Genomic DNA, 25,072 nt, shown 5'->3' with positions numbered 1-25,072 from the left:
AATTTTTAGTTTGAAACCCAAAAGTATGATCCGTTGATAACAGATTAGAGTCGTATGGTGGTATTTACCCAATGTTATATGAAGGTACATCTTAAATTAGTGAAGGCACTTTTGTTTTCATGACTAGCCCAGTAACCTCGAGTTCTTAATCTAGGTTCAACGCGTAGGCGAGTTCAGCGGACTTAACCTGGCGAATTTACTAACACTAGCCCTAGCAAGGCTAGTGCTTAGCAGAATCTACCACCGGATCGAAATCATGACCCACTGAAAGGATCCACCGAGAAACTCAGTGGGCTGTGTCTGTGAGGACAGGCATAATAGACAAAATCTATTCGTTGGATCTTAATCTGTACACATTCTAAAACAAAAGTTCTATTAGTTTAGGCTTTTGGACGAAACTATTAATTTACATACATGCACATATACACATATACATATATACGTAAATGCACACTAATTTAGGAATCGTTCCACGAGTGGAAAGCGTTTTGATTGCAAAACATTGATTAATGAAAATCGGATGTGGTTTTGTCTATTACCTTTTTTTTTAATTGCTTAGAAGGGATTACGGCCCACCTGGTGTTAAGTAATTACCGGAGCCCATAGACACCTGCAACTTAAATGGCACCACCCACCTCGAGATATAAGTTGTAAAGGTCGCAGTTTTTACAGTACAGTGTAACGGCTGCCCCAGCCTTCAAACTGAAATACATTACTGCTTCACGGCAGCAATAGGCAGGTTGGTAGTGCCTACCCGTGCGGACTGACGACACCAGTTACTACGCAAATTATACTTTTATTACACGATGCTATTCCTTCACCGTGAAAGACAATCGTGAAAGATTGTTAAGTACGTATTTCATTAGAAGAATTGTTACCCGCCTGTGAGATTCGAACACCGATGTAGGTATCGCTTGATACGATTACACCGGGTGTCATATCCCTTAGTCCACGACGATTTTACTGACAGGCGAGAAAGCATTACCGACAGGACATCAAAGATCAAAATGAAAAAATGTCAATATATATAAAAATATATAACCAACGATAGCAATAGCCAATCTGGTTATCTGTGATCTCATATGGGCGAAATATAAGATATCATCATCATCATCAGCCTTTATCTGCCTATTGCTGAACATAGGCCTTCCCTAATGCCTTCCACAGAATGCGGTCCTCCGCCTTCCGCATCCAACGACTTACCGCCGTCCACCTGGTTGGAGGACGCTCCTGGTACCCATCCGTGGCCTCCATTCGAGAACTTTCCTCCCCCACCTGGGGTCGCAGGCTCGAAATAAGTTATGCTTAATGGCATATCCAATACTTTTGTGCGTCCCGGCGATTCAAGTGATTCAATGTACCATAGAGAGGCTCTCCTTTCGCGCGGAAGGTTTTAAATGAGGTCATACGACCGCGTTAATGTAAATTCCGATTGTGCTTACGCACGGAGTGCTGAATCTGTGGCTGAGATGGATTTTAATTACAAGGAAACGTCACCTTGAATGTTTGATTTTCATTCAGAATAGTTTCCCAAATTTTTATCCCTCTGATTGAACGTCGTCACAGGACCCATAGGCTACCATTCATATAACTTGAGAGCTGGGTATCTCTATAGTAGTTTAGTACTATATTAAGCACAATACTGATGATTATAGGTTAGACTCCTAAACGAAATAAACATTAACTTGTTTTATTTATTTTTATATAATATATAGCCACCCGATCGCCCCCGAAGGAGACCTAGCAGCTCAAGGGCAGCTGCTTCACGAATGCATCAACTACCGAATCGTGATCCGCTCGGAAGAACCTGCAGGAAACTCAGCGGGTTGATACATGGGTTTCGTCCCACTTCGAACACTTCGAAGAGTTCAACGAGTACGGCTACCAGGGTCCCTATTCCTGCTTCTAGTGTTAGAGCAGGAATAGGGATCCTGGCAGCCGTACTGGTGGTAGGGCCTCAAGTGAGTCCGCACAGGTCGGTACCACCACCCCGCCTATTTCTGCCGTGAAGCAGTAATGCGTTTCGGTCTGAAGGATAGGGCAGCCGTTGTAACTATACCGAGATCTTAGAAGCTATATCTGAAGGTGGGTGACGCATTTACGTTGTAGATGTCTATGGGCTCCAGTAACTACTTAACACCAGGTGGGCTGTGAGCCCATCGTTTACCCATCTAAGCAATAAAAAAAAAGAGCTGTAGCCGTTTAATAACAGTGTTATGGACCGGCTGGATCCGTAAAGACGTGTCTGGGACGTTGACGGTGACTGCAGGAATAGTCCCACAATATTCCATGAAACCACCACCACTTCGTCACAAAAACTTTAAATTATTCGAAACGTTGGAAGAAGTGGGGGAGTGCTCTGAGGAATTGTTTCAGATGATCCCATCATCACGCTATTACCATCGCACCACCCGGCACCGGAGTATAGTTCATCTATATTACCTAGAGCCCCTGCGTTCATCCACAGTGCGTTTCCAGAGATATTTTTGCCACGTACCATCCGGCTTTGGAATTCCCCTCCATGGTGCTTCCCGAGCGCTATGGCATTCCTTCTTCAAACGCGGCTTTTGGAGAGTACTTAACGGTGGGCAGCAGCTTGGCTCTGCTCCTGGCATTGCCGAAGTCCATGAGCGACGGTAACCACTCAATATCAGGTGGGCCATATGCTCATACCATTGCGTACCAGATCAATAAAATAATAATATTAAAATAATGTTACCCGGGTAAAAGTAACGCCATCTATCGCCGAATAGCCGAACGAATATCGAAGGATCTAGTAAGATCTACAACGCTCCAGAAGTACGACGCCATCTGCTGTCAGATTGCGGAAATACAATACTCGACTTTTATGGAATATTGTCGATAATTCTAGGGATGTGGTATCGGCTATAAAAGCGTTGCAAAGATGGCACGCAGTTAGTCAGTAATCGGTACTACTCGAAGCGAAACAGCGAACGGATCACCTGAAGCGAAGTAGAGGAAGCGAATTGAAAATTTTAAGGTATTTTAAGTGTTCTAAGTGCTAATACAGTGTTGACTTGTAATTCGGTACAATTTTATTTATCTCGAACTATAGCGCGTAACCACAGAATAATAATAATCAGTAATAACAAACGCGAAATAAAATCGTAAAACGAATTTTAATTATACCCTTTATCTTTGTCTACTGATACACTCATTACATAAAACTTCATTTAAAAAGATAAAATAATTAGAAAATAGCATTTCCCTTAAATGACTTAATAGCATTGGTTACAGTAATAATTATTCTTTATTAGTCACACATATATGACTAGGCTGCTACCTTATACAGTGTGCTCTGTTTTGAAGTCAGCAAAATAAATAAATAAATATTGTTCCCACTATTGATAATGTTGTAATTGAAATATTGTTTAAAATTATCCTGTGCTTCAGTTAAAAGAGCAGAACGGACATTACTCGTAGAATAAGTAAAAAAAATCCTATGACCAAACCCTCTTTTAATCAATATTCTTGTTGTGAAACGTCAAGTCCGAAAATACTTGGTCGGTCAGAAATGGAGGTTGGCTAAGCGAGATGTCAATGTCAGTTGGGTTAGGATAGATGTAACGGTGTCATTCGGTAATTAATCCTCACTTTTAGACTAAAGACCAAATTATATGCACGTACTGCCAACCGCAATCCAGCCTCGCCGTGTTCCGGTAATCTGTTTCCATCCAGTTTTTGTTTGTTGATTTTGAATAGATTTTTTGTTGAATCGTTCTACTGGGAATTGTTTCCGTGATTAACCATAGACAATAACCCGCTCGGTCATAAATGTTTCTACTACCCGTTGTCATATATTTTTATTGCATAGATGGGTGGACGAACTCACAGGCCACCTGGTGTTGAGTGGTTACCGGAGCCCATAGACATCTACAACCTAAACGCTGCCACCCACCTTGAGATATGAGTTCTAAGGTTCTAAGCCCCACACTTCAAACCGAAACGCATTAATACTTCACGGCAGAAATAGGCAGGGCGGTGGTACCTACCCGTGCGAACTGACAAGAGGTCCTACCACCAGTACCAGTATACATGAACGAACACCCTGTACACTATAACAAACACAAACTAATCAGTCATTATATTCAGAAATCATGTTTACTAAATTAGAAATTTCTTGTTTTCTTTAATTAAGATCTTTCGGAAGAAAAATTTTGAACGAGAATAGTTCATTTTAATCGATATGTTGGGCCCGTGCAGTTGTGTTCTCGTGCTTTTGTCCGCGGGACTGGCTAAAGTAACTATTGCTTTCAAATATTCATCTCCATTTCATTACAACGAAAATGAATACAAAGTTATTTTATTATTCATTACGTCTCAACAAACCGTAAGCAAAACACGATAAAAAAAAATTCAAGCATTTCTTTTTAATGAACTCAAGACGGTTGATTGGCTTGGTCATTCCCAGCTTTAATGTCCGTGAGGTATAACCCATTAATGAAAAGTACGCCAAGTGTAATAATATACTCTCCTAGACCGCAATTGCTTACCATAGAAATTCAAATACAAAAACACTTGTTATTACTAAAATAAAAATTCTACTATTACAATAAAAAATAAAAATAAAAACGTTAAATTTCAGAACACACACGGCGAACTCGCGAATGTTGCTTCAGTGAAAATTAATTCTGACGATAAAAGCGATTCAATATTTTTTGTTGTACCAAAGGAACCTGGGTTTGACTCACATTTGAGCAGTGATATAACATATGTAGTCAAGGACTCGGATGACTACGAATATGATTTCGAGGACAGATATAGATCAGATTCGAATAATGAGAAAGAAGATTTCGTCATTAATGATATCATAAATGCGAATAGACACGGTTTCAGTCATGAAGTCGATCATCCGAAGAACGTACCTAATTATTTTACAGTCGATAACGTTAAACACAACACCGAATCTGCAAATGACGATGCTGCATATATACTTTATCATCTTCTTAGGGTGAGTTCATATAAAAATTACTAGATAGTTCCTAAAATCAACACAGCTGATGACTTGTTTTTATTCAAATTAGCATCCTCACTCCTCGAACCTATAGCACCGTCGATTGATAACGTCATCACACCGACGGTAAAATTAAATGGTCTAAAATGGGACACTGAAATAAAACCTTTTTTATCTGGGCCATTATTGAGTCGCCTGACTTCCGCCAAAGCGTTTGAGGACGTAGGCGGAATTAAAATGATTAAAGCCCCCAGACCCCCATCAACTGGCATCCAAACCTCGAATGAGACTAAGTTCAAGGTGACCTTTTCTCACATCTTTCCCATCAGAAGTGGAAATGCAGGTCGTTGGCATCACGACCACTTGGTATCTGTTGGTAAACTATTCGAAGCCAGTTTAGATGGTACTACCAATCCTGCTAAGTCAGATACAAACGCGGCTCAGGGAATATAATCAACTCCCGGCTAGATCTTCGTAAAACCGGTTAAAGTTTAGTTCAGTACCAACTGTCACTGGAGCAACGTTCACTCTGTTTGCCTGGATCTGCTTATCTGAAGTAAGATCTACATTTTCCTCATTTTTAGCATCGAAATCCAAACCTTTAGAAAAATCTTCCTTCTTTTTCCGAAATTATTCATGTTCTTACCTTTTCCTTTAAATGGCAATAAGATAAAATTCCAATACTGTGACGTGATTATAGTCATAGAATTCCCGATTAAAGATTAAAAAAAAATTATATGTTATTTAAGTACTTTTTTAAGCAGATTTTAAATAATTAAAGAGAAAAAGTTTTCATAAAATGTTTTTTTTATTCTGTTTCCAGAATACCAACAACAACGACCATTCCGATTTCAAGGAAGCGAAAGACAGCCTTCGTTCTGCTCTCAGAGCCCGATGCCAGAAAGTAGAACACTGCGTCCGAAAATGTCAAAAGAAACAGATAGATTGCCCTATTAACTGCAAAGAAAGTTACGACGAATTTAACATTTGCCCATCGGAGAAACCAAAAGGATGCAAAAAAACGAAATGCGGAAGGACTTTGCCACCAAATTGGTTGTAAACGTATTTGAATTTTCGAATTAAACGAATAATCCGTTGCTTTGTCGTTTTATTACTGTTGTTTATTGGCAGACGAGCTTACCGCGCTAATTGTTGGTTACCAGAACTCACGGCGTAAGCACCTTAATGCTACAACCCACTTAATATATGATAACAAAGTTGTGATGGTATTGCAAACCGATTTTTCTGCTTTTCTAATTAAAAATCTAGAGTTGCTGATAACAGATATAAACATGCGCTCACAACAATATCTCTTTGTTGGCTTAATGACCCACAAGAGAAAAGACGGGTAATTATTGTAGGCCAACATGTCGCCAATCGACGATAATTAGATGAGTGGTTATCGATTCTATCTTCTTTTTTTTTTCGGGCCGGGGGCCGAACCTCTTACGAGATCCCCGCGCCTAGGGGGCGCGCGGGGTATGTGAGACTCAACGATCCGCAGCTGAGAGCAGACCGCCGGCCCAAGGAATTTTAGGGCCCACCCACTAAACGACTCCCCTGCACTCTTACACCCGACGTCCGATCTCCGTCCGGGGTCAAAACCCGGTCAGAGTAGGGGAGTTTCCGCGGTCAACACTACAACCAGACACGCGGCGCCACCCTGAGGACGCCCGACCGACGGGTCGTCGAGGCGATAGTCGACGACCAACGATGTCGGTCTCCGCGGTACGGCAGCCCTACCAGGCCGCCCGGGCGATGCCGCTGGTGTTCCGGGATACCACGCTGGACCAGAACCAGCCTGCCGGGTCGGAACGCGATACACCGCCGACCGGGTTGCTCTTCCCAGTATGTTCGGCGACGACAGCGACGACGAAAATGCGGACCGCATCGCAGTCCGCAGCCGTCGACGCGTCGTCCCATCCTCCTGGTGCCAGCGCACTAGAGTGACGGTAGCGTGCGGCACAGCCTCAACCCCCTTAGGTCGCCCCGTGACCATCACCAGGAGGAGACTGCCTGCTCATAGGGGCCGGAGCTGGACAAACGTCCTCCTCCGACCCCCAAATCAGCGGCGGCGGCACGGCCACGAGGGGGAAGAAGAGCTCTCCCTCTCCCGTTCCGCCGCCTCCTTCTGCGAGATAGTGGACTCGCAGAAGTCGAGCATCGCCTACCAGGACTCGTCGCTGCCGAGCATCGTAGCCACGACGGTCGGAAGCGACAATTCCGGTCCTATTTTTGCAACGAGGACGCGGCGCTGCTCCGCGAAAGCGGGGCAGTACGCGAGCGTGTGCTCCGCCGTGTCTTCGTTGCAGCTACTGCAGTGGTGGCACTTCGGCGTCGGCTCCCTCCGAGCGACGAGGTGCAGGTAGCGACCGAAACAGCCGTGTCCCGTGAGCACCTTCGTCGCTCGGAAGATGAGACGTCCTCGGTCGCGATTCACCCAGTCCAAGAGGACCGGGCGGATCGCCTCGACGGTCCGTCGCCCGTAGGCGGAGTCCGCCAGGCGGCGAGACCACGCCTCGAGCACGGTACGCCGAGATTGAAGCTTCCGCCAGTGGTACCTACCCGTGCGAACTGACAAGAGGTCCTACCGCCAGTACCAGTATACATGAACGAACACCCTGTACATTATAACAAACACAAACTAATCAGTCATGATATTCAGAAAGCATGTTTACTAAATTAGAAATTTCTTGTTTTCCTTAATTAAGATCTTTCGGAAGAAAAATTTTGAACGAGAATGATTCATTGTAATCGATATGTTGGGCCCGTGCAGTTGTGTTCTCGTGCTTTTGTCCGCGGGACTGGCTAAAGTAACTATTGCCTTCAAATATTCAATCATCTCCATTTCATTACAACGAAAATGAATACAAAGATATTTTATTATTCATTAAGTCTCAACAAACCGTAAGCACGATAACGCAAAACATTAATGAACTCAAGACAGTTGATTGGCTTGGTCATTCCCAGCTTTAATGTTCGTGAGGTATTATAACCCATCAATGAAAAGTCTGCTAAGTGTAATGTACTCTCCTAGACTGCAATTGCTCACCATAGAAATTCAAATACTGTTATTACTAAAATAAGAATTCGCCTATTACAAAAAAAAAAAAAAACATTAAATTTCAGAACACAAACGGCGAGCTCGCGAATGATGCTTCACTGAAAATTAATTCTGACGTGGCCGATAAAAGCGATTCAATATTTTTTGTTGTACCAAAGGAACCTGGGTTTGACTCGCATCTCGTCATTAATGATATCATAAATGCGAATAGACACGGCTTCAGTCATAAAGTCGATCACCCGCAGAACGTACCTAATTATTTTACAGACGATAACGTTAAACACAACACCGAATCTGCAAATGACGATGCTGCATATATACTTTATCCTCTTCTTAGGGTGAGTTCATATAAAAATTACTAGATAGTTCCTAAAATCAACACAGCTGATAACTTGTTTTTATTCAAATTAGTATCCTCACTCCTCGAACCTATAGCACCGTCGATTGATAACGTCATCACACCGACGGTAAAATTAAATAGTCTAAAATGGGACACTGAAATAAAACCTTTTTTTATCTGGGCCATTATTGAGTCGACTGACTTCCGCCAAAGCGTTTTAGGACGTAGGCGGAATTAAAATGATTAAAGCCCCCATCAACTGGCATCCGAACCTCGAATGAGACTAAGTGGTACTACCAATCCTGCTAGGTCAGATACAAACGCGGCTCAGGGAGTATAATCAACTCCCGGCTGGATCTTTTTATTTTTATTGCCCTTGTAGGCAGACGAGCATACGGCCTACCTGATGGTGAGTGGTTACCGTCGCCCATGGACTTCAGGGGCAGAGCCAAGCCTACCTACCGTGGATCTTCGTAAAACCGGTTAAAGTTTAGTTCAGTACCAACTGTCACTGGAGCAACGTTCACTCTGTTTGCCTGGATCTGCTTATCTGAAGTAAGATCTACATTTTCCTCATTTTTAGCATCGAAATCCAAACCTTTAGAAAAATCTTCCTTCTTTTTCCGAAATTATTCATGTTCTTACCTTTTCCTTTAAATGGCAATAAGATAAAATTCCAATACTGTGACGTGATTATAGTCATAGAATTCCCGATTAAAGATTTATATGTTACTTAAGTACTTTTTTAAGCAGATTTTAAATAATTAAAGAGAAAAAGTTTTCATAAAATGTTTTTTTTATTCTTTTTCCAGAATACCAACAACAACGACCATTCCGATTTCAAAGAGGCGAAAGACAGACATCGTTCTGCTCTCAGAGCCCAATGCCAGAAAGTAGAACACTGCGTCCAAAAATGTCATCTTAGCTGCAAAGAAAGTTACGACGAATTCAACATTTGCTCATCGTAGAAGCCAAAAGGATGCAAAAAAACGAAATGCGGAAGGACTTTGCCACCAAATTGGTTGTAAACGTATTTGAATCTTCGAATTAAACGAATAATCCGTTGCTTTGTCGTTTTATTACTGTTGTTTATTGGCAGACGAGCTTACCGCGCCAATTGTCGGTTACCAGAACTCACGGCGTAAGCACCTTAATGCTACAACCCACTTAATATATGGTTACAAAGTTGTGATGGTATTGCAAACCGATTTTTCTGCTTTTCTAATTAAGAATCCAGAATTGCTGGTAACAGATATAAACATGCTCTCACAACAATATCTCTTTGTTGGCTTAATGACCCACAAGAGAAAAGACGGGTAATTATTGTAGGCCAACGTGTCGCCAATCGACGATAATTAGATGAGTGGTTATCGATTCTATCTGCTTTTTTTTTTCGGGCCGGGGGCCTAACCTCCTACGTGGTCCCCGCGCCTAGGGGGTCCGCGGGGTATGTGAGACTCAACTATCTGCTGGTGTTGAGAGCAGATCGCGGGCCCAAGGAATTTTAGGGCCCACCCACTAAACGACTCCCCTGCACTCTTACACCCGACGTCCGATCTCCGTCCGAGGTCAGAGTAGAGGGGTTCCCGCGGTCAACACTACAACCAGACATGCGGCGCCACCCCGAGGGCGCCCGACCGACGGGTCGATAGTCGACGACCAACGACGTCGGTCTCCGCGGTACGGCGGCCCTACCACAGGCCGCCCGGGCGATGCCGCTGGTGTTCCGGGATACCCCGCTAGGCCAGAACCAGCCTGCCGGGTCGGAACGCGATACACCGCCGACCGGGTTGCTCTTCCACAATATGTTCGGCGACGATAGCGACCACGAAAATGCAGTCCGCAGCCGCCGACGCGTCGTCCCGTCCTCCTGGTGCCAGCGCGCTAGAGTGACGGTAGCGTGCGGCGCAGCCTCAACCCCCTTAGGTCGCCCCGTGACCATCACCGGGAGGAGACTGCCTCCTCATAGGGGCTGGAGCTGGACAAACGCCCTCCTCCGACCCCCGGCTCAGCGGCGGCGGCACGGCGCCGAGAGTGAAGAAGAGCTCTCTCTCTCCCGTTCCGCCGCCTCCTTCTGCGAGATGGTGGACTCGTAGAAGTCGAGCATCGCCTGCCAGGACTCGTCGCTGCCGAGCATCGTAGCCACGACGGTCGGAAATGACAAGTCCGGTCCTATTTTTGCAACGAGGACGCGGCGCTTCTCCGCGAATGTGTGCTCCGCCGCGTCCTCGTTGCAGCTACTGCAGTGGTGGCACTTCGGCGTCGGCTCCCTCCGGGCGACGAGGTGCAGGTAGCGACCGAAACAGCCGTGTCCCGTGAGCACCTGCGTCGCTCGGAAGGTGAGACGTCCTCGGTCGTCGAAGGAGTTGAAATACAAAAAAAACATCCAGATTTTAGTCTTAACTTTATTTTGCTTAATATCCTTGGAACCTCTGGGTCTGCGGAGGGACTTCGGTTCCCTCTGTAGTTTGTACCGTATGTTCCATGGGGAGTGCTCTGAGGAATTGTTCGAGATGATACCGGCATCTCGTTTTTACCATCGCACCGCCCGCCACCGGAGTAGAGTTCATCCATACTACCTGGAGCCACTGCGGTCATCCACAGTGCGTTTCCAGAGGTCTTTTTTGCCACGTACCATCCGGCTATGGAATGAGCTCCCCTCCACGGTGTTTCCCGAGCGCTATGACATGTCCTTCTTCAAATGAGGCTTGTGGAGAGTATTAAGCGGTAGGCAGCGGCTTGGCTCTGCCCCTGGCATTGCTGAAGTCCATGGGCGACGGTAACCACTCACCATCAGGTGGGCCGTATGCTCGTCTGCCTATAAGGGCAATAAAAAAAAATAAAAAAAAATCCCAACGATATATGTTGAGTATTCGAAGATCGGTTTGAAGATGTTGCGAATTGCGGTTTTTTTTTCTAACGCGAACACAGAGCCGACCCCCCCGTCACCCTCCACCCCGCCCCGTTCACATGGAATATAAATTTTGAGGATCTCTAATGATACTGGCCCCACACGGGCGCCCCGTATAGGGCAATTTTTTTTTTCATTTACTCGGATTTTGCATCCATATTACATTCATTAACATTTCATATAGTATACTAGACTTAAATAAAAACAATAACACCACCTCCACCACCACCAGCAAATTGTTAGCTCGCTGTTTCACTTAATCACTAATTTCAAATCTGATTGATTTTTTTTTATTTTTATCCATCATCCTTTTACAGTTATTACTAAAAACAAGTTGTTAAGTTCATATTACTATTTAAATGAATGTAACCAGATTTAAAGATTTTTACATTAAACATGCCGCGACCCAAGGACTATATGGGTCCTTTAACCGTGGAAGATACAGACATCTGAACTTTAACTTAAATAGAGTGAGAATCTACAAAACAAGACTATAAACTATAACTTAACTAAGGCTCTGAAGCAGCTAAAGGCAGAGGGCACAGTTTAGTAACTGGTCTCTTAAACACACGATCTTTAAATTGTAAGGAGACGACTACACGCATTACACCATCTGCTCCCGGGTGCTTCGCCACAATTCGTCCCAAAAGCCATTTACTTGGAGGTAAACGATCTTTTTTCACTAAGACAATCGTACCAACATTTATGTCGGGGTGATTCTGGGACCATATGTAACGATGTTGCAATAAAGTAAGATACTCAGATCGCCAGCGTCGCCATAGACTTCGTACCATACGTTGCACCTTTTGCATCGGTTTAAATAGTCTGGTTGAGTATCCACGAAACTTTCTTCCGGGATAGTAACCGGTGCTTCGCCGATCAAAAAATGACCAGGAGTCAACGGGAGTTTTATTAGCCGCCTCTTAAATCAAAAGAAGATGAACACAGAATGTTTTAAAAGTTTAAAGGAAATTTTAGATACTACGAAGGAATGCTTGAATTCTCTTGACAATCTCGGCGTGGATACCCCTGGATACATGGGATGCAATTATCGTACATTTAGTTGTATCCAAATTGGACTTGGAAACACACAAACAATGGGAACAGTCACTTGGATCATCTCAAGACATACCCACATTTACCATTTTATCATTATTTTTAGAAAATTGTTTCCGTTCTATGGAGATGGTAAATGTTACCCACAAAAAAGACCATCCGGCTCGAAGGACCAAACATGTTAAAACTACACTTTTAACCCAAAAATTTATTTAAAGAAAAAACAGCTAGCTAACAATTTTGCTTAATCACTAACTTCAAATCTGATTGTTTTTTTTTTTTATCCTTCCTCCTTTTACAGTTATTACTAAAAACGAGTTGTTAAGTCCATATTACTAGTTAAATGAATGTAATCAGATTTGAAGATTTTTAGATCAAAAAACCCTTGTATAGAGTCGGCGCGTCACCTGGTCAGGCCCCCCGACGTTCAGAAGGAGACGGAAGGTCCAACGACTGTCCAGAATGAGGCCGAGGTACTTCAACTGCACTCCGACCCCGATACGGACACCTCCAACCACGATATGGGCATCGACAGGTGACCACCATTTTACTGAGATTATATTTCTTTCTATATCATCTCATCTCATTTCATTTCATTTAATCATTTTTCATAAAATTAAGAATATAAATTTCAATAAGACTTGACCTAATTGTCTTAGTTACCAGGTCATAAATTTACAAAAAAAAAGAAAGAAATAAGCATTAATTTATTTTATTTATTTTTATATAATATATAGCCACCCAAACGCCTCCGAAGGAGAGCTAGCAGCTCAAGGGCAGCTGCTTCACGAATGCATCAACTGCCGATTAGAGCCCTGAGCGGATCTCAGAAGAACCGACGGGAAACTCAGCGGACCTGGGATGCGTTCCATTTCGAACACTTCGAAGAGTTTACGAGTACGGCTACCAGGGTTCCTATTCCTCCTTCTAGTGTTAGAGCTGCAGCAGTTTACTATCAGTGTTATTGGACCAGCTGGATCAATATTCCACGAAACCACCACCACTTGATCACAAAACCTTTAAATTATTCGAAACGTCGGAAGAAGTGGAGGAGTGCTCTGAGGAATTGTTTCAGAAAATTCTCATCATCACGCTATTACCATCGCACCACCCGCCACCGGAGTAGAGTTCATCTATACTACCTAGAGGCCCTGCGTTCATCCACAGTGCGTTTGCAGAGATCTTTTTGCCACGTACCATCCGGCTTTGGAATGAGCTCCCCTCCACGGTGCTTCCCGAGCGCTGTGACATGACCTTCTTCAAACGCGGCTTTTGGAGAGTACTTAACGGTGGGCAGCGACTTAGCTATGCTCCTGGCATTGGCGAAGTCCATGAGCAACGGTAACCACTCAATATCTGGTGGGCCATATGCTCGTTTGCGTACCAGATCAATAAAATAATAATAATAAAATAATGTTACCCAGGTAAAAGTAACGCCATCTATCGCCGAATAGCCGAACGAATATCGAAGGATCTAGTAAGATCTACAACGCTCGAGAAGTACGACGCCATCTGCTGTCAGATTGCCGAAATACAATACTCGACTTTTATGGAATATTCTCGATAATTCTAGGGATGTGGTATCGGCTATAAAAGCGTTGCAGAGATGGCACGCAGTTAGTCAGTAATCGGTACTACTCGAAGCGAAACAGCGAACGGATCACCTGAAGCGAAGTAGAAGAAGCGAATTGAAAATTTTAAGGTATTTTAAGTGTTCTAAGTGCTAATACAGTGTTGACTTGTAATTCGGTAGAATTTTATTTATCTCGAACCATAGCGCGTAACCACAGAATAATCATAATCAGTAATAACAAACGCGAAATAAAATCGTAAAACGAATTTTAATTATACCCTTTATCTTTGTCTACTGATACACTCATTACATAAAACTTCATTTAAAAAGAGAAAATAATTAAAAAATTGCATTTCCCTTAAATGACTTAATTAAATAGCATTGGTTACAGTAATAATTATTCTTTATTAGTCACACATATATGACTAGGCTGCTACCTTATACAGTGTGCTCTGTTTTGAAGTCAGCAAAATAAATAAATAAATAAATGAATATTGTTCACACTATTGATAATGTTGTAATTGAAATATTGTTTAAAATTATCCTGTGCTTCAGTTGAAAGAGCAGAACGGACATTAGAATAAATAAAAAAAATCCTATGACCAAACCCACTTTAAATTAATATTCTTGTTGTGAAACGTCAAGTCCGAAAAGACTTGGTCGGTCAGAAATGGAGGTTGGCTAAGCGAGATGTCAATGTCAGTTGAGTTGGGATACTTGTAACGGTGTCGGTAATTCGGTAATTAATGCTCACTTTTAGACTGAAGTCCGAATGGTATGCACGTACTGCCAACCGCGATCCAGCCTCGCCGTGTTCTGGTAATCTGTTTCCATCCAGTTTTTGCTTGTTGATTTTGAATAGATTTTTTGTTGAATCATTCTAAATACTGGGAATTGTTTCCGTGATTAACTATAGACAATGACCTGCTCGGTCATAAATGTTTTTATTACCCGTTGTCATATATTTTTATTGCATAGATGGGTGGACGAACTCACAGGCAACCTGGTGTTAAGTGGTTACCGGAGCCCATAGACATCTACAACGTAAACGCTGCCACCCACCTTGAGATATGAGTTCTAAGGTCGGCTGCCCCACACTTCAAACCGAAACGCATTAATACTTCACGGCAGAAATAGGCAGGGCGGTGGTGCCTACCCGTGCGAACTGACAAGAGGTCCTACCACCAGTACCAGTATACGTGAACGAACACCCTGTACATTATAACAAACACAAACTAATCAGTCATGATATTCAGAAAGCATGTTTACTAAATTAGAAATTTCTTGTTTTCTTTAATTAAGATTTTTCGGAAGAAAAATTTTGAACGAGAACGGTTCATTGTAATCGATATGTTGGGCCCGTGCAGTTGTGTTCTCATGCTTTTGTCCGCGGGACTGGCTAAAGTAACTATTGCTTTCAAATATTCAATTATCTCCATTTCATTACAACGAAAATGGATACAAAGTTATTTTATTATTAATTACGTCTCAACAAACCGTAAGCAAAACACGATAAAAAAAATTCAAGCATTTCTTTTTAATGAACTCAAGACAGTTGATTGGCTTGGTCATTCCCAGCTTTAATGTCCGTGAGGTATAACCCATTAATGAAAAGTACGCTAAGTGTAATAATATACTCTCCTAGACCGCAATTGCTTACCATAGAAATTCAAATACAAAAACACTTGTTATTACTAAAATAAAAATTTTACTATTACAATAAAAAATAAAAATAAAAACGTTAAATTTCAGAACACTTACGGCGAGCTCGCGAATTATGCTTCAGTGAAAATTAATTCTGACGTGGCCGATAAAAGCGATTCAATATTTTTTGTTGTACCAAAGGAACCTGGGTTTGACTCGCATCGCGTCATTAATGATATCATAAATGCGAATAGACACGGTTTCAGTCATGAAGTCGATCATCCGCAGAACGTACCTAATTATTTTACAGACGATAACGTTAAACACAACACCGAATCTGCAAATGACGATGCTGCATATATACTTTATCATCTTCTTAGGGTGAGTTCATATAAAAATTACTAGATAGTTCCTAAAATCAACACAGCTGATAACTTGTTTTTATTCAAATTAGCATCCTCACTCCTCGAACCTATAGCACCGTCGATTGATAACGTCATCACACCGACGGTAAAATTAAATAGTCTAAAATGGGACACTGAAATAAAACCTTTTTTTTATCTGGGCCATTATTGAGTCGCCTGACTTCCACCAAAGCGTTTTAGGACGTAGGTGGAATTAAAATGATTAAAGCCCCCATCAACTGGCATCCAAACCTCGAATGAGACTAAGTGGTACTTACTACCAATCCTGCTAGGTCAGATACAAACGCGGGTCAGGGAGTATAATCAGCTCCCGGCTGGATCTTTTTTTTTTATTGCCCTTGTAGGCAGACGAGCATACGGCCTACCTGATGGTGAGTGGTTACCGTCGCCCATGGACTTCAGCAATGCCAGGGGCAGAGCCAAGCCGCTGCCTACCGTGGATCTTCGTAAAACCGGCTAAAGTTTAGTTCAGTACCAATTGTCACTGGAGCAACGTTCACTCTGTTTGCCTGGATCTGCTTATCTGAAGTAAGATCTACATTTTCCTCATTTTTAGCATCGAAATCCAAACCTTTAGAAAAATCTTCCTTCTTTTTCCAAAATTATTCATGTTCTTACTTTTCCTTTAAATGGCAATAAGATAAAATTCCAATACTGTGACGTGAAAAAGTTTTCATAAAATGTTTTTTTTATTCTGTTTCCAGAATACCAACAACAACTACCATTCCGATTTCAAAGAGGCGAAAGACAGCCTTCGTTCTGCTCTCAGAGACCAATGCCAGAAAGTAAAACGCTGCGTCCTACAATGTCAAAAGAATCAGATAGATTGCCCTGTTATCTGCAAAGAAAGTTACGACGAATTCAACATTTGCGCATCGTAGAAGCCAAAAAGATGCAAAAAAACGAAATGCGGAAGGACTTTGCCACCAAATTGGTTGTAAACGTATTTGAATTTTCGAATTAAACGAATAATCCGTTGCTTTGTCGTTTTATTACTGTTGTTTATTGGCAGACGAGCTTACCGCGCCAATTGTTGGTTACCAGAACTCACGGCGTAAGCACCTTAATGCTACAATCCACTTAATATATGGTTACAAAGTTTTTACGATTTTTCTGCTTTTCTAATTAGGAATCTAGAGTTGCTGGTAACAGATATAAACATGCTCTCACAACAATATCTCTTTGTTGGCTTAATGACCCACAAGAGAAAAGACGGGTAATTATTGTAGGCCAACATGTCGCCAATCGACGATAATTAGATGAGTGGTTATCGATTCTATCTTCTTTTTTTTTTTCGGGCCGGGTGCCGAACCTCTTACGAGATCCCCGCGCCTAGGGGGCGCGCGGGGTATGTGAGACTCAACGATCCGCAGGTGTTGAGAGCAGACCGCCGGCCCAAGGAATTTTAGGGCCCACCCACTAAACGACTCCCCTACACTCTTACACCCGACGTCCGATCTTCGTCCGGGGTCAAAACCCGGTCAGAGTAGGGGGGTTCCCGCGGTTAACACTACAACCAGACACGCGGCGCCACCCCGAGGACGCCCGACCGACGGGTGGTCGAGGCGATAGTCGACGACCAACGATGTCGGTCTCCGCGGTACGGTGGCCCTACCAGGCCGCCCGGGCAATGCCGCTGGTGTTCCGGAATACCCCGCTGGGCCAGAACCAGCCTGCCGGGTCGGAACGCGATACACCGCCGACCGGGTTGCTCTTCCCAGTATGTTCGGCGATAACAGCGACGACGAAAATGCGGACCGCATCGCAGTCCGCAGCCGCCGACGCGTCGTCCCATCCTCCTGGTGCCAGCGCGCTAAGTGACGGTAGCGTGCGGCACAGCCTCAACCCCCTTAGGTCGCCCCGTGACCATCACCGGGAGGAGACTGCCTCCTCATAGGGGCCGGAGTCCGGTCCTATTTTTGTAACGAGGACGCGGCGCTGCTCCTCTGAAAGCGGGGCAGTACACGAGCGTGTGCTCCGCCGTGTCTCGTTGCAGCTACTGCAGTGGTGGCACTTCAGCGTTGGCTCCCTCCGGGCGACGAGGTGCAGGTAGTGACCGAAACAGCCATGTCCCGTGAGCACCTGCGTCGCTCGGAAGGTGAAACGTCTTCGGTTGCGATTCGCCCAGTCCGAGAGGACCGGGTGGATCACCTCGACGGTCCGTCGCCTGTAAGCGGAGTCCGCCAGGCGGCAAGACCACGCCTCGAGCACGGCACGCCGAGATTGAAGCTTCCGCGCTCGAACTTCGGCCGCGCCGGGACGCGGCTCCCTTCTGGAGCGGAGATCGATTCTATCTGCCGCATCAACCAGCAATTCTTCTCTGTCAATATCCTTTTGGAGGTGCACCCAGTGAAATATTTTTACTGTTCATTCGGGCGGCATAACTTTTCGATCTTTTTCAACTATCAATACTGTTTTAGTGTTAAAGACTACACTATGAAACAGAAAAGGAGTTGAAATACAAAAAAAACATCCAGATTTTAGTCTTAACTTTATTTTGCTTAATATCCCAACGCTATATGTTGAGTATTCGAAGATCGGTTTGAAGATGTTGCGAATTGTGGTTTTTTTTTCTAACGCGAACACAGAGCCGACCCCCTTCCATCCCCCACCCTCATGGAATATAAATTTTGAGGATCTCTAATAATACTGGTCCCACACGGGCGCCCCGTATAATGCAATTGGTTTTTTTTTCATTTACTCAGATTTTGCATCCAATTTACATTCATTAGCATTTCATATAGTATACCAGAATTAAATAAAAACAATAACACCACGCTTGTTAAACTACACTTTTAACCCAAAAATTTATTTAAAGAAAAAACAGCGAGCAAATTGTTAGCTCGCTGTTTCACTTAATCACTAACTTCAAATCTGATTGATTTTTTTTTTTTTTATCCATCATCCTTTTACAGTTATTACTAAAAAGGAGTGTTCGCGCCGTAAGAATAATTCGATGCATTGATCCTACCACCGACCCGTATTAAATTATTTTTATCTATGAATGGGGACAGAGGTAAAATTTTTGATTTTGGATTTAATATTTTATTTGTGCTTAGTGAATTGTATTCTGCAGTGAATGATTGTTTTTGTGCTATTTTGCAAAGGTGAGTACATGAATTGTTTATTTCTTCGATTGATAAATGGCCGGTTAATTTGTTTTTGGGATTTTTTGAATTGTAAATGAACCTATTTATGTATCCCAATGTACCTTTTAATTTATTTATTTTAGAGTAATTTTCGATTTTTATTACAGGCTCCAGGATGGCAGCCGGACTAGCGTATATGTTTGGTAAGTGTTTGGTTTTAATATTTTGTTTTATTTCAGGTAGCTCTTCATGAAGTTTAGTGGGATTCAAGACTGGCCAATGTGTTTCGTCGTGACCAAGGTAAGCAGGACCTGACCACCATAAACTCATGTTTTGAAGTTTATTTGCGTTAACACCGCGGGATATTAAATCAGCAGGGTTCATATCGGTAGGTACATATCTCCAGGATGATGATTTTGATGTTTCTAGTATTTCAACTACTCTGTTGGCGACGAATGTCTTGAGCTTAGCCGGATTACTATTCAGCCACCCTAGTACTATGCTTGAGTCGCACCAGAATACAGAACGAGAAGGTACGTATCGTATAGAATCGAGTACACTCTTGCATAACTTAGCCGCTAATAAAGCTGCGCATAACTCTAGCCTTGGAATTGTCACAGGTTTTAGTGGAGCTACTTTAGATTTCGAGCATAATAAGTTTACTGTAGCTACATTATTGCAATCTATAGATTTTATATAAATACATGCCCCGTAGGCTCTTTGTGATGCGTCACTGAACGAATGCACTTCGATTGCGATAGGTGAGTCACAAAGCACCCTCCTTGGGATTTGTATTTCTGATATAAATTTTAAATTATCAATAAAATCGTACCATTCAGTTTTAACATCATGGGGAACAGGTTGATCCCAATCGAGCTTGAGGATCCACAGTTCTTGTAAAATCATTTTAGGCTTAATAATGCATGGACTTAAAATACCTAAAGGATCAAATATTTTGAACGCGTCAGACATGATCGTTCTCTTTGTTACGTTGTTTGTATTGTGAGGAATCTTTATGGGAAAATGTATGCAGTCACTAGAAGGACTCCACCCGATTCCAAGAGTGCTCGAAGACTCACTCAACGCAAGATTTTCTTGAACGGCAATAAATGAATTGTCAAAAATAGAAGGTAAGTTGAATTTGTATTTACGAAGTTTGAAGCATGCTGAATTAAGAGCTTGTGATATTGCGGTTTGAATATTATAACGTAGCGTGAGCTCATCATCTGAACCAGTTATGAGATCGTCGACAAAAAAGTCTCTTTTTATAATTGTCTTAATAGTTTCGTCAGTACATTCCTCACCTACCTGCCACAGACAGCGCGTATGGCGCGTACTTAGATAACTAGCACTTGCGGTTCCGTAAGTGAGAGTATTCAGGCGCAGAGTCTCGATAGGCATAGACTCATCTTCTCTCCATAGTATTAGTTGGAGATCACGATCGTCTTCGTGAACTAATACCTGGCGATACATTTTCTCTATATCGCCGGTCAATAGATATTTGTATTGTCGTGCTCTTATCAATATGGAGAAAAGAGAATCCTGAATACTTGGACCTACCCGAAGTATGTCGTTAACGGAAAATCCGGATGCGGTGACAGCTGACCCATCAAAAACAACACGGATTTTTGTGCTTTCGCTATTGTCCTTGAATACGGCGTGATGACATAAAAAGTATGATAGTGGCGGTATTGGAGTATCAGATTTAGATAGGTGACCTAAACTCGCATATTCACGTAGGAACTCTGTATATTGCGACTTTAACTTACCATTTCTACGGAACCTTTTCTCTAGATTAAGGAAACGTTTTTTTGCTGTATTGTATGAGTCACCCAGGCAGTCCGGGGACTCAAGCATAGGTAATCTGACACAAAATCGACCTGATTCTAATCTGGTGGTGTTTTCTACAAAATGATCTTCTGCAGCCTTATGCTCTATGCTTATTTTTTTGTTTTGAGGCAGATCTTCTATCTCCCAAAATTTAGATAACATTTCATGAATGTTTGTTGTACTAGATGGGTTATATACTGCAGCATGATTGCAATGTATAATAGAATGATGTGTGTTTAAATTATGTTTTGATGGATGATGTTTGGATAAATGATGAATAAATGTATTGTTGTTTCGTGATATGTTGTTTATGTTGCCGCCGACCAACCAACCAAATTTAGAATTAATTAACTTAACATTACTAGGGCCTATGGAACGTTTTTCGCTACCCAAAATGTCCCAAAAAATATCTGATCCAATCAACAGGTCGATTGGACCAGGTTGATAGAAAGAAGGATCGGCTAGTTTAATATTGTTAGGTATATTTAAATGTTTGATGTTGATAGGAGTGTTAGGTAATATACCCGTTAACTGGTCGAGGACAAATAGAGAAAGTGTCACACTAAATTGAGTTCGTAGTGACGATATTTGCGCAGTACAACTTTCTTTAATCGTATCCGCTGATTTATTGCTGATTCCGATTACATTTAGTATATCAATGGATCTAGATTTAAGTGATAACCTTTGCATTAAAGATTTAGTGATAAACGAATATTGACTTCCACAGTCTAAAAAGGCACGTACAGTAGATTTTTCTTTAGTGTTTGGATTGGATACTTCGATTAATGCTGTGGATAGTAGCACATCACTAGAGTTGTAGCACATAGCGGAAGTACTTACGACTGCAGTATTAGACTGGTGGAGAAGTGTATTGTGTCGCTCATTACATTCGCGACAGCTGCTTAATCGACATTCAGTCACTGAATGGCCAGCTCTCAAACAATTAGCGCATAATTTTAAATTTTCAACCTCAGACCATCTTTCCTTTATGTTTTTTGATATAAATATGGGACAATTATAGATTCGATGGTTTTCTTTACAAATAATGCAAGAAGATGAATAATTTTGAGTGGTGCTGGTAAACGATTTCACATGGATTGGTTTATTATTAGTAGTAGGGGCTGAGTGACGCGAAGTATTTAGTAATGTCTTGGTAGGGTTATCAAATTTGTTTCTATTTAAAGCCTCGAGAACGTCAGCACGATCGACCAAAAACTTAAAGAATTGTTGTAAAGTAGGTACATCGTCGATGGCATTACGCGTCTCCTCCCACTTGGTTAGCGTCATATTATCTAGCTTGGAAGAGAGCATGAAGATAATAAGCATATCCCAATGATCAGTCGGCTGTTTCAAGCTAGATAGCGCCCGTAAATTTTTGGTTACATGATCCACCAAGAAACGTAGTGACCTTTCCGATTCGCGAGTAATGGACTGAATATTGAATAGTGATTTAAGGTGTTGGTTAATAAGTAATCGTTTATTATTGTATCGCGCACAAAGTAGTTCCCAGGCCTCTGCATAGTTCGCCGAGGACACTTCGAGATTAGAAATTATGCGCGCTGCGTCGCCCTCCAAATATGAAATTAAATAATGGAACTTGTGTATGTTCGTTATATGTTCGTTTTTATGCACTAGGTTTACAAAAGTATCATGAAATTCCAACCAGTGAAAATAGGACCCATTGAATTTAGATATTTGAATTTGCGGTAATTTTACACCAATATTGTGATGATCGAGACTACCCTGAGCTTCCTGGAAGATCGATTTGCGTCTATCTTCATCTTTAATCGAATTTTGTTGATCGATAATATTTTTTGCTGTGACAATGTTTGTTATAATATCCTGCTCAATGTTGTCTCTTTCATCGATTTCGAAGTCAAGATTATGAGAATTTAAGACCTCGATTTCACTTTGCAACGCATCAAACTTTGTTGAAAGTCCCTCAAATCTGTCAAGTTTAAGTGATAGTTCAGCTAGCTCAACATTTGATAATGTTGACTGCAGAATCAGCTTGTCGAGATAGTTTTTAAACTTGGTTATTTGACCCTTAATTGAGCTACGTTTAGTCGTGAGCTCCTTTAAAGATCCGCGGATGGAACTATGTTTTTCACCGTCTGAAGGCATTTTGAATTATAATATAAACTAGTTAATATTTACAAATTTTAGTGAAATTCAACAAGTCTAACGCAATAAATATGCATATTGCAAAATGTAGGCAAGAAACCAATAGATTGTAAATAAATAAGTTATATCTCACGCTCCTTACTGCGTCGGCATACCAGTTGGCGTGCGAAAAGCTGACGGCACTGATAACGCGCGATATGGCTCGTCCGTCGTACCGATGCTGTGACGTAAAGAGGCTACGCGCTTGTAGGCAGGGCGCAACGCAAACTCTCGAGACGCTGAACGCTGAGCTTCGGTGTCGCTTGAATGCTTGAATGATGCTTCACGAACCGAGGCCGGCTAGGTCCAGGCTGCTGCTGCCAATCTTGACTCCCAAAATGTTCTTCGCGATGAGCCTTTTGATTGGTACGCGTCGTCTCGTTTTGGAAGAAGATGCGCGTTTTTGGTTTGGTTTTTTGAATTGTGTCCTGTCACGGTCGCCAAATTATGTCTCGTATGGACATTTGGAATTTAATTTATGTAAAATTAAACTCTGATTTTTTGATTGACTGTTTTATTGTGACGTGCGTGCGTGCCTTGAGTGCAATGGCAAAGAGGTTTTATATCTATGAAATATGTCTAAACGTCGGCGCGAACAAGGAGTTGTTAAGTTCATATTACTAGTTGAATGAATGTAACCAGATTTAAATATTTTTTATTAAACATACCGCGACCCAAGGACTATATGGGTCCTTTAACCGTAGAAGATACAGACATCTGAACTTTAACTTAAATAGAGTGAGAATCTACAAAACAAAACTATAAACTATAACTTAACTAAGGCTCTGAAGCAGCTAGAGGCAGAGGGCACAGTTTAGTAACTGGTTTCTTAAACACACGATCTTTAAATTGTAAGGAGACTACACGCATTGGTGGTAGGACCTCTTGTGATACTGGTGGTAGGACCTCTTGTGAGTCCGCGTGGGTGGGTACCACCACCCTGCCTATTTCTGCCGTGAAGCAGTAATGCGTTTCGGTTTGAAGGGTGGGGCAGCCGTCGTTACTATACTTGAGACCTTAGAACGTGTATCTCAAGGTGGGTGGCGCATTTACGTTGTGGATGTCTATGGGCTCCAGTAACCACTTAACACCAGGTGGGCTGTGAGCTCGTCCACTCATCTAAGCAATAAAAAAAAAAAACACCGTCTGCTCCCGGGTGCTTCGCCACAATTCGTCCCAAAAGCCATTTACTTGGAGGTAAACGATCTTTTTTCACTAAGACAATCGTACCAACATTTATGTCGGGGTGATTCTGGGACCATATGTAACGATGTTGCAATAAAGTAAGATACTCAGATCGCCAGCGTCGCCATAGACTTCGTACCATACGTTGCACCTTTTGCATCGGTTTAAATAGTCTGGTTGAGTATCCACGAAACTTTCTTCAGGGATAGTAACCGGTGCTTCGCTGATCAAAAAATGACCAGGAGTCAACGGGAGTTTTATCAGCCGCCTTTTAAATCAAAAGAAGATGAACACAGAATGTTTTAAAAGTTTAAAGGAAATTTTAGATACTACGAAGGTATGTTTGAATTCTCTTGACAATCTCGGCGTGGATACCCCTGGATACATGGGATGCAATTATCGTACATTTAGTTGTATCCAAATTGGACTTAGAAACACACAAACAATGGGAACAGTCACTTGGATCATCTCAAGACATACCCACATTTACCATTTTATCATTATTTTTAGAAAATTGTTTCCGTTCTATGGAGATGGTAAATGTTACCCACAAAAAAGACCATCCGGCTCGAAGGACCAAACATGTTAAAACTACACTTTTAACCCAAAAATTGATTTAAAGAAAAAACAGCTAGCTAACAATTTTGCTTAATCACTAACTTCAAATCTGATTGTTTTTTTTTTTATCCTTCCTCCTTTTACAGTTATTACTAAACACGAGTTGTTAAGTTCATATTACTAGTTAAATGAATGTAATCAGATTTGAAGATTTTTACATCAAAAAACCCTTGTATAGAGATAGACGGCGCGTCACCTG

The 25,072-nt window shown here is 42.1% G+C and overlaps 3 protein-coding genes across 5 annotated transcripts; 2 read left to right on the top strand and 1 right to left on the bottom strand.

The window, feature by feature from the left end:
- Nucleotides 1-3,567: 3,567 nt before the first annotated feature.
- Nucleotides 3,568-6,072, top strand: LOC110385307 (uncharacterized). 2 transcript variants are annotated; one of them, XM_021348436.3, is made up of 4 exons: nt 3,578-3,680; nt 4,160-4,261; nt 4,607-4,972; nt 5,799-6,072. In XM_021348436.3, exons 2-4 carry the CDS (start codon nt 4,208-4,210, stop codon nt 6,033-6,035), a joined length of 657 nt encoding a protein of 218 aa, XP_021204111.2. In that variant the 5' UTR covers nt 3,578-3,680; nt 4,160-4,207; the 3' UTR covers nt 6,036-6,072. The 2 variants fall into 2 exon arrangements, with proteins under 2 accessions (XP_021204117.2, XP_021204111.2); XM_021348442.3 differs by lacking the exon at nt 4,160-4,261 and having other exon boundaries at nt 3,568-3,680.
- Nucleotides 6,073-13,042: 6,970 nt separating this feature from the next.
- Nucleotides 13,043-23,663, bottom strand: LOC110386611 (uncharacterized). Of its 2 annotated transcripts, XM_062675648.1 has the most exons (3): nt 14,674-23,663; nt 13,767-14,010; nt 13,043-13,363 (listed from the first exon to the last, which is right to left on the bottom strand). In XM_062675648.1, exon 1 carries the CDS (start codon nt 23,029-23,031, stop codon nt 18,910-18,912), a length of 4,122 nt encoding a protein of 1,373 aa, XP_062531632.1. In that variant the 5' UTR covers nt 23,032-23,663; the 3' UTR covers nt 13,043-13,363; nt 13,767-14,010; nt 14,674-18,909. The 2 variants fall into 2 exon arrangements, with proteins under 2 accessions (XP_062531632.1, XP_062531630.1); XM_062675646.1 differs by having other exon boundaries at nt 13,043-14,010.
- Nucleotides 13,074-16,966, top strand: LOC101745787 (uncharacterized). The gene is made up of 3 exons (XM_038020109.2): nt 13,074-13,243; nt 15,672-15,944; nt 16,693-16,966. Exons 1-3 carry the CDS (start codon nt 13,208-13,210, stop codon nt 16,867-16,869), a joined length of 486 nt encoding a protein of 161 aa, XP_037876037.2. The 5' UTR covers nt 13,074-13,207; the 3' UTR covers nt 16,870-16,966.
- Nucleotides 23,664-25,072: the final 1,409 nt, after the last annotated feature.

Source organism: Bombyx mori, chromosome 24 (genome assembly GCF_030269925.1).
Source record: "Bombyx mori chromosome 24, ASM3026992v2".
Classification (NCBI taxonomy): Eukaryota; Metazoa; Arthropoda; class Insecta; order Lepidoptera; family Bombycidae; genus Bombyx; species Bombyx mori.
The sequence above is the reverse complement of the archived record's forward strand: the minus strand, read 5'-3'. Positions and strand labels throughout refer to the sequence as shown.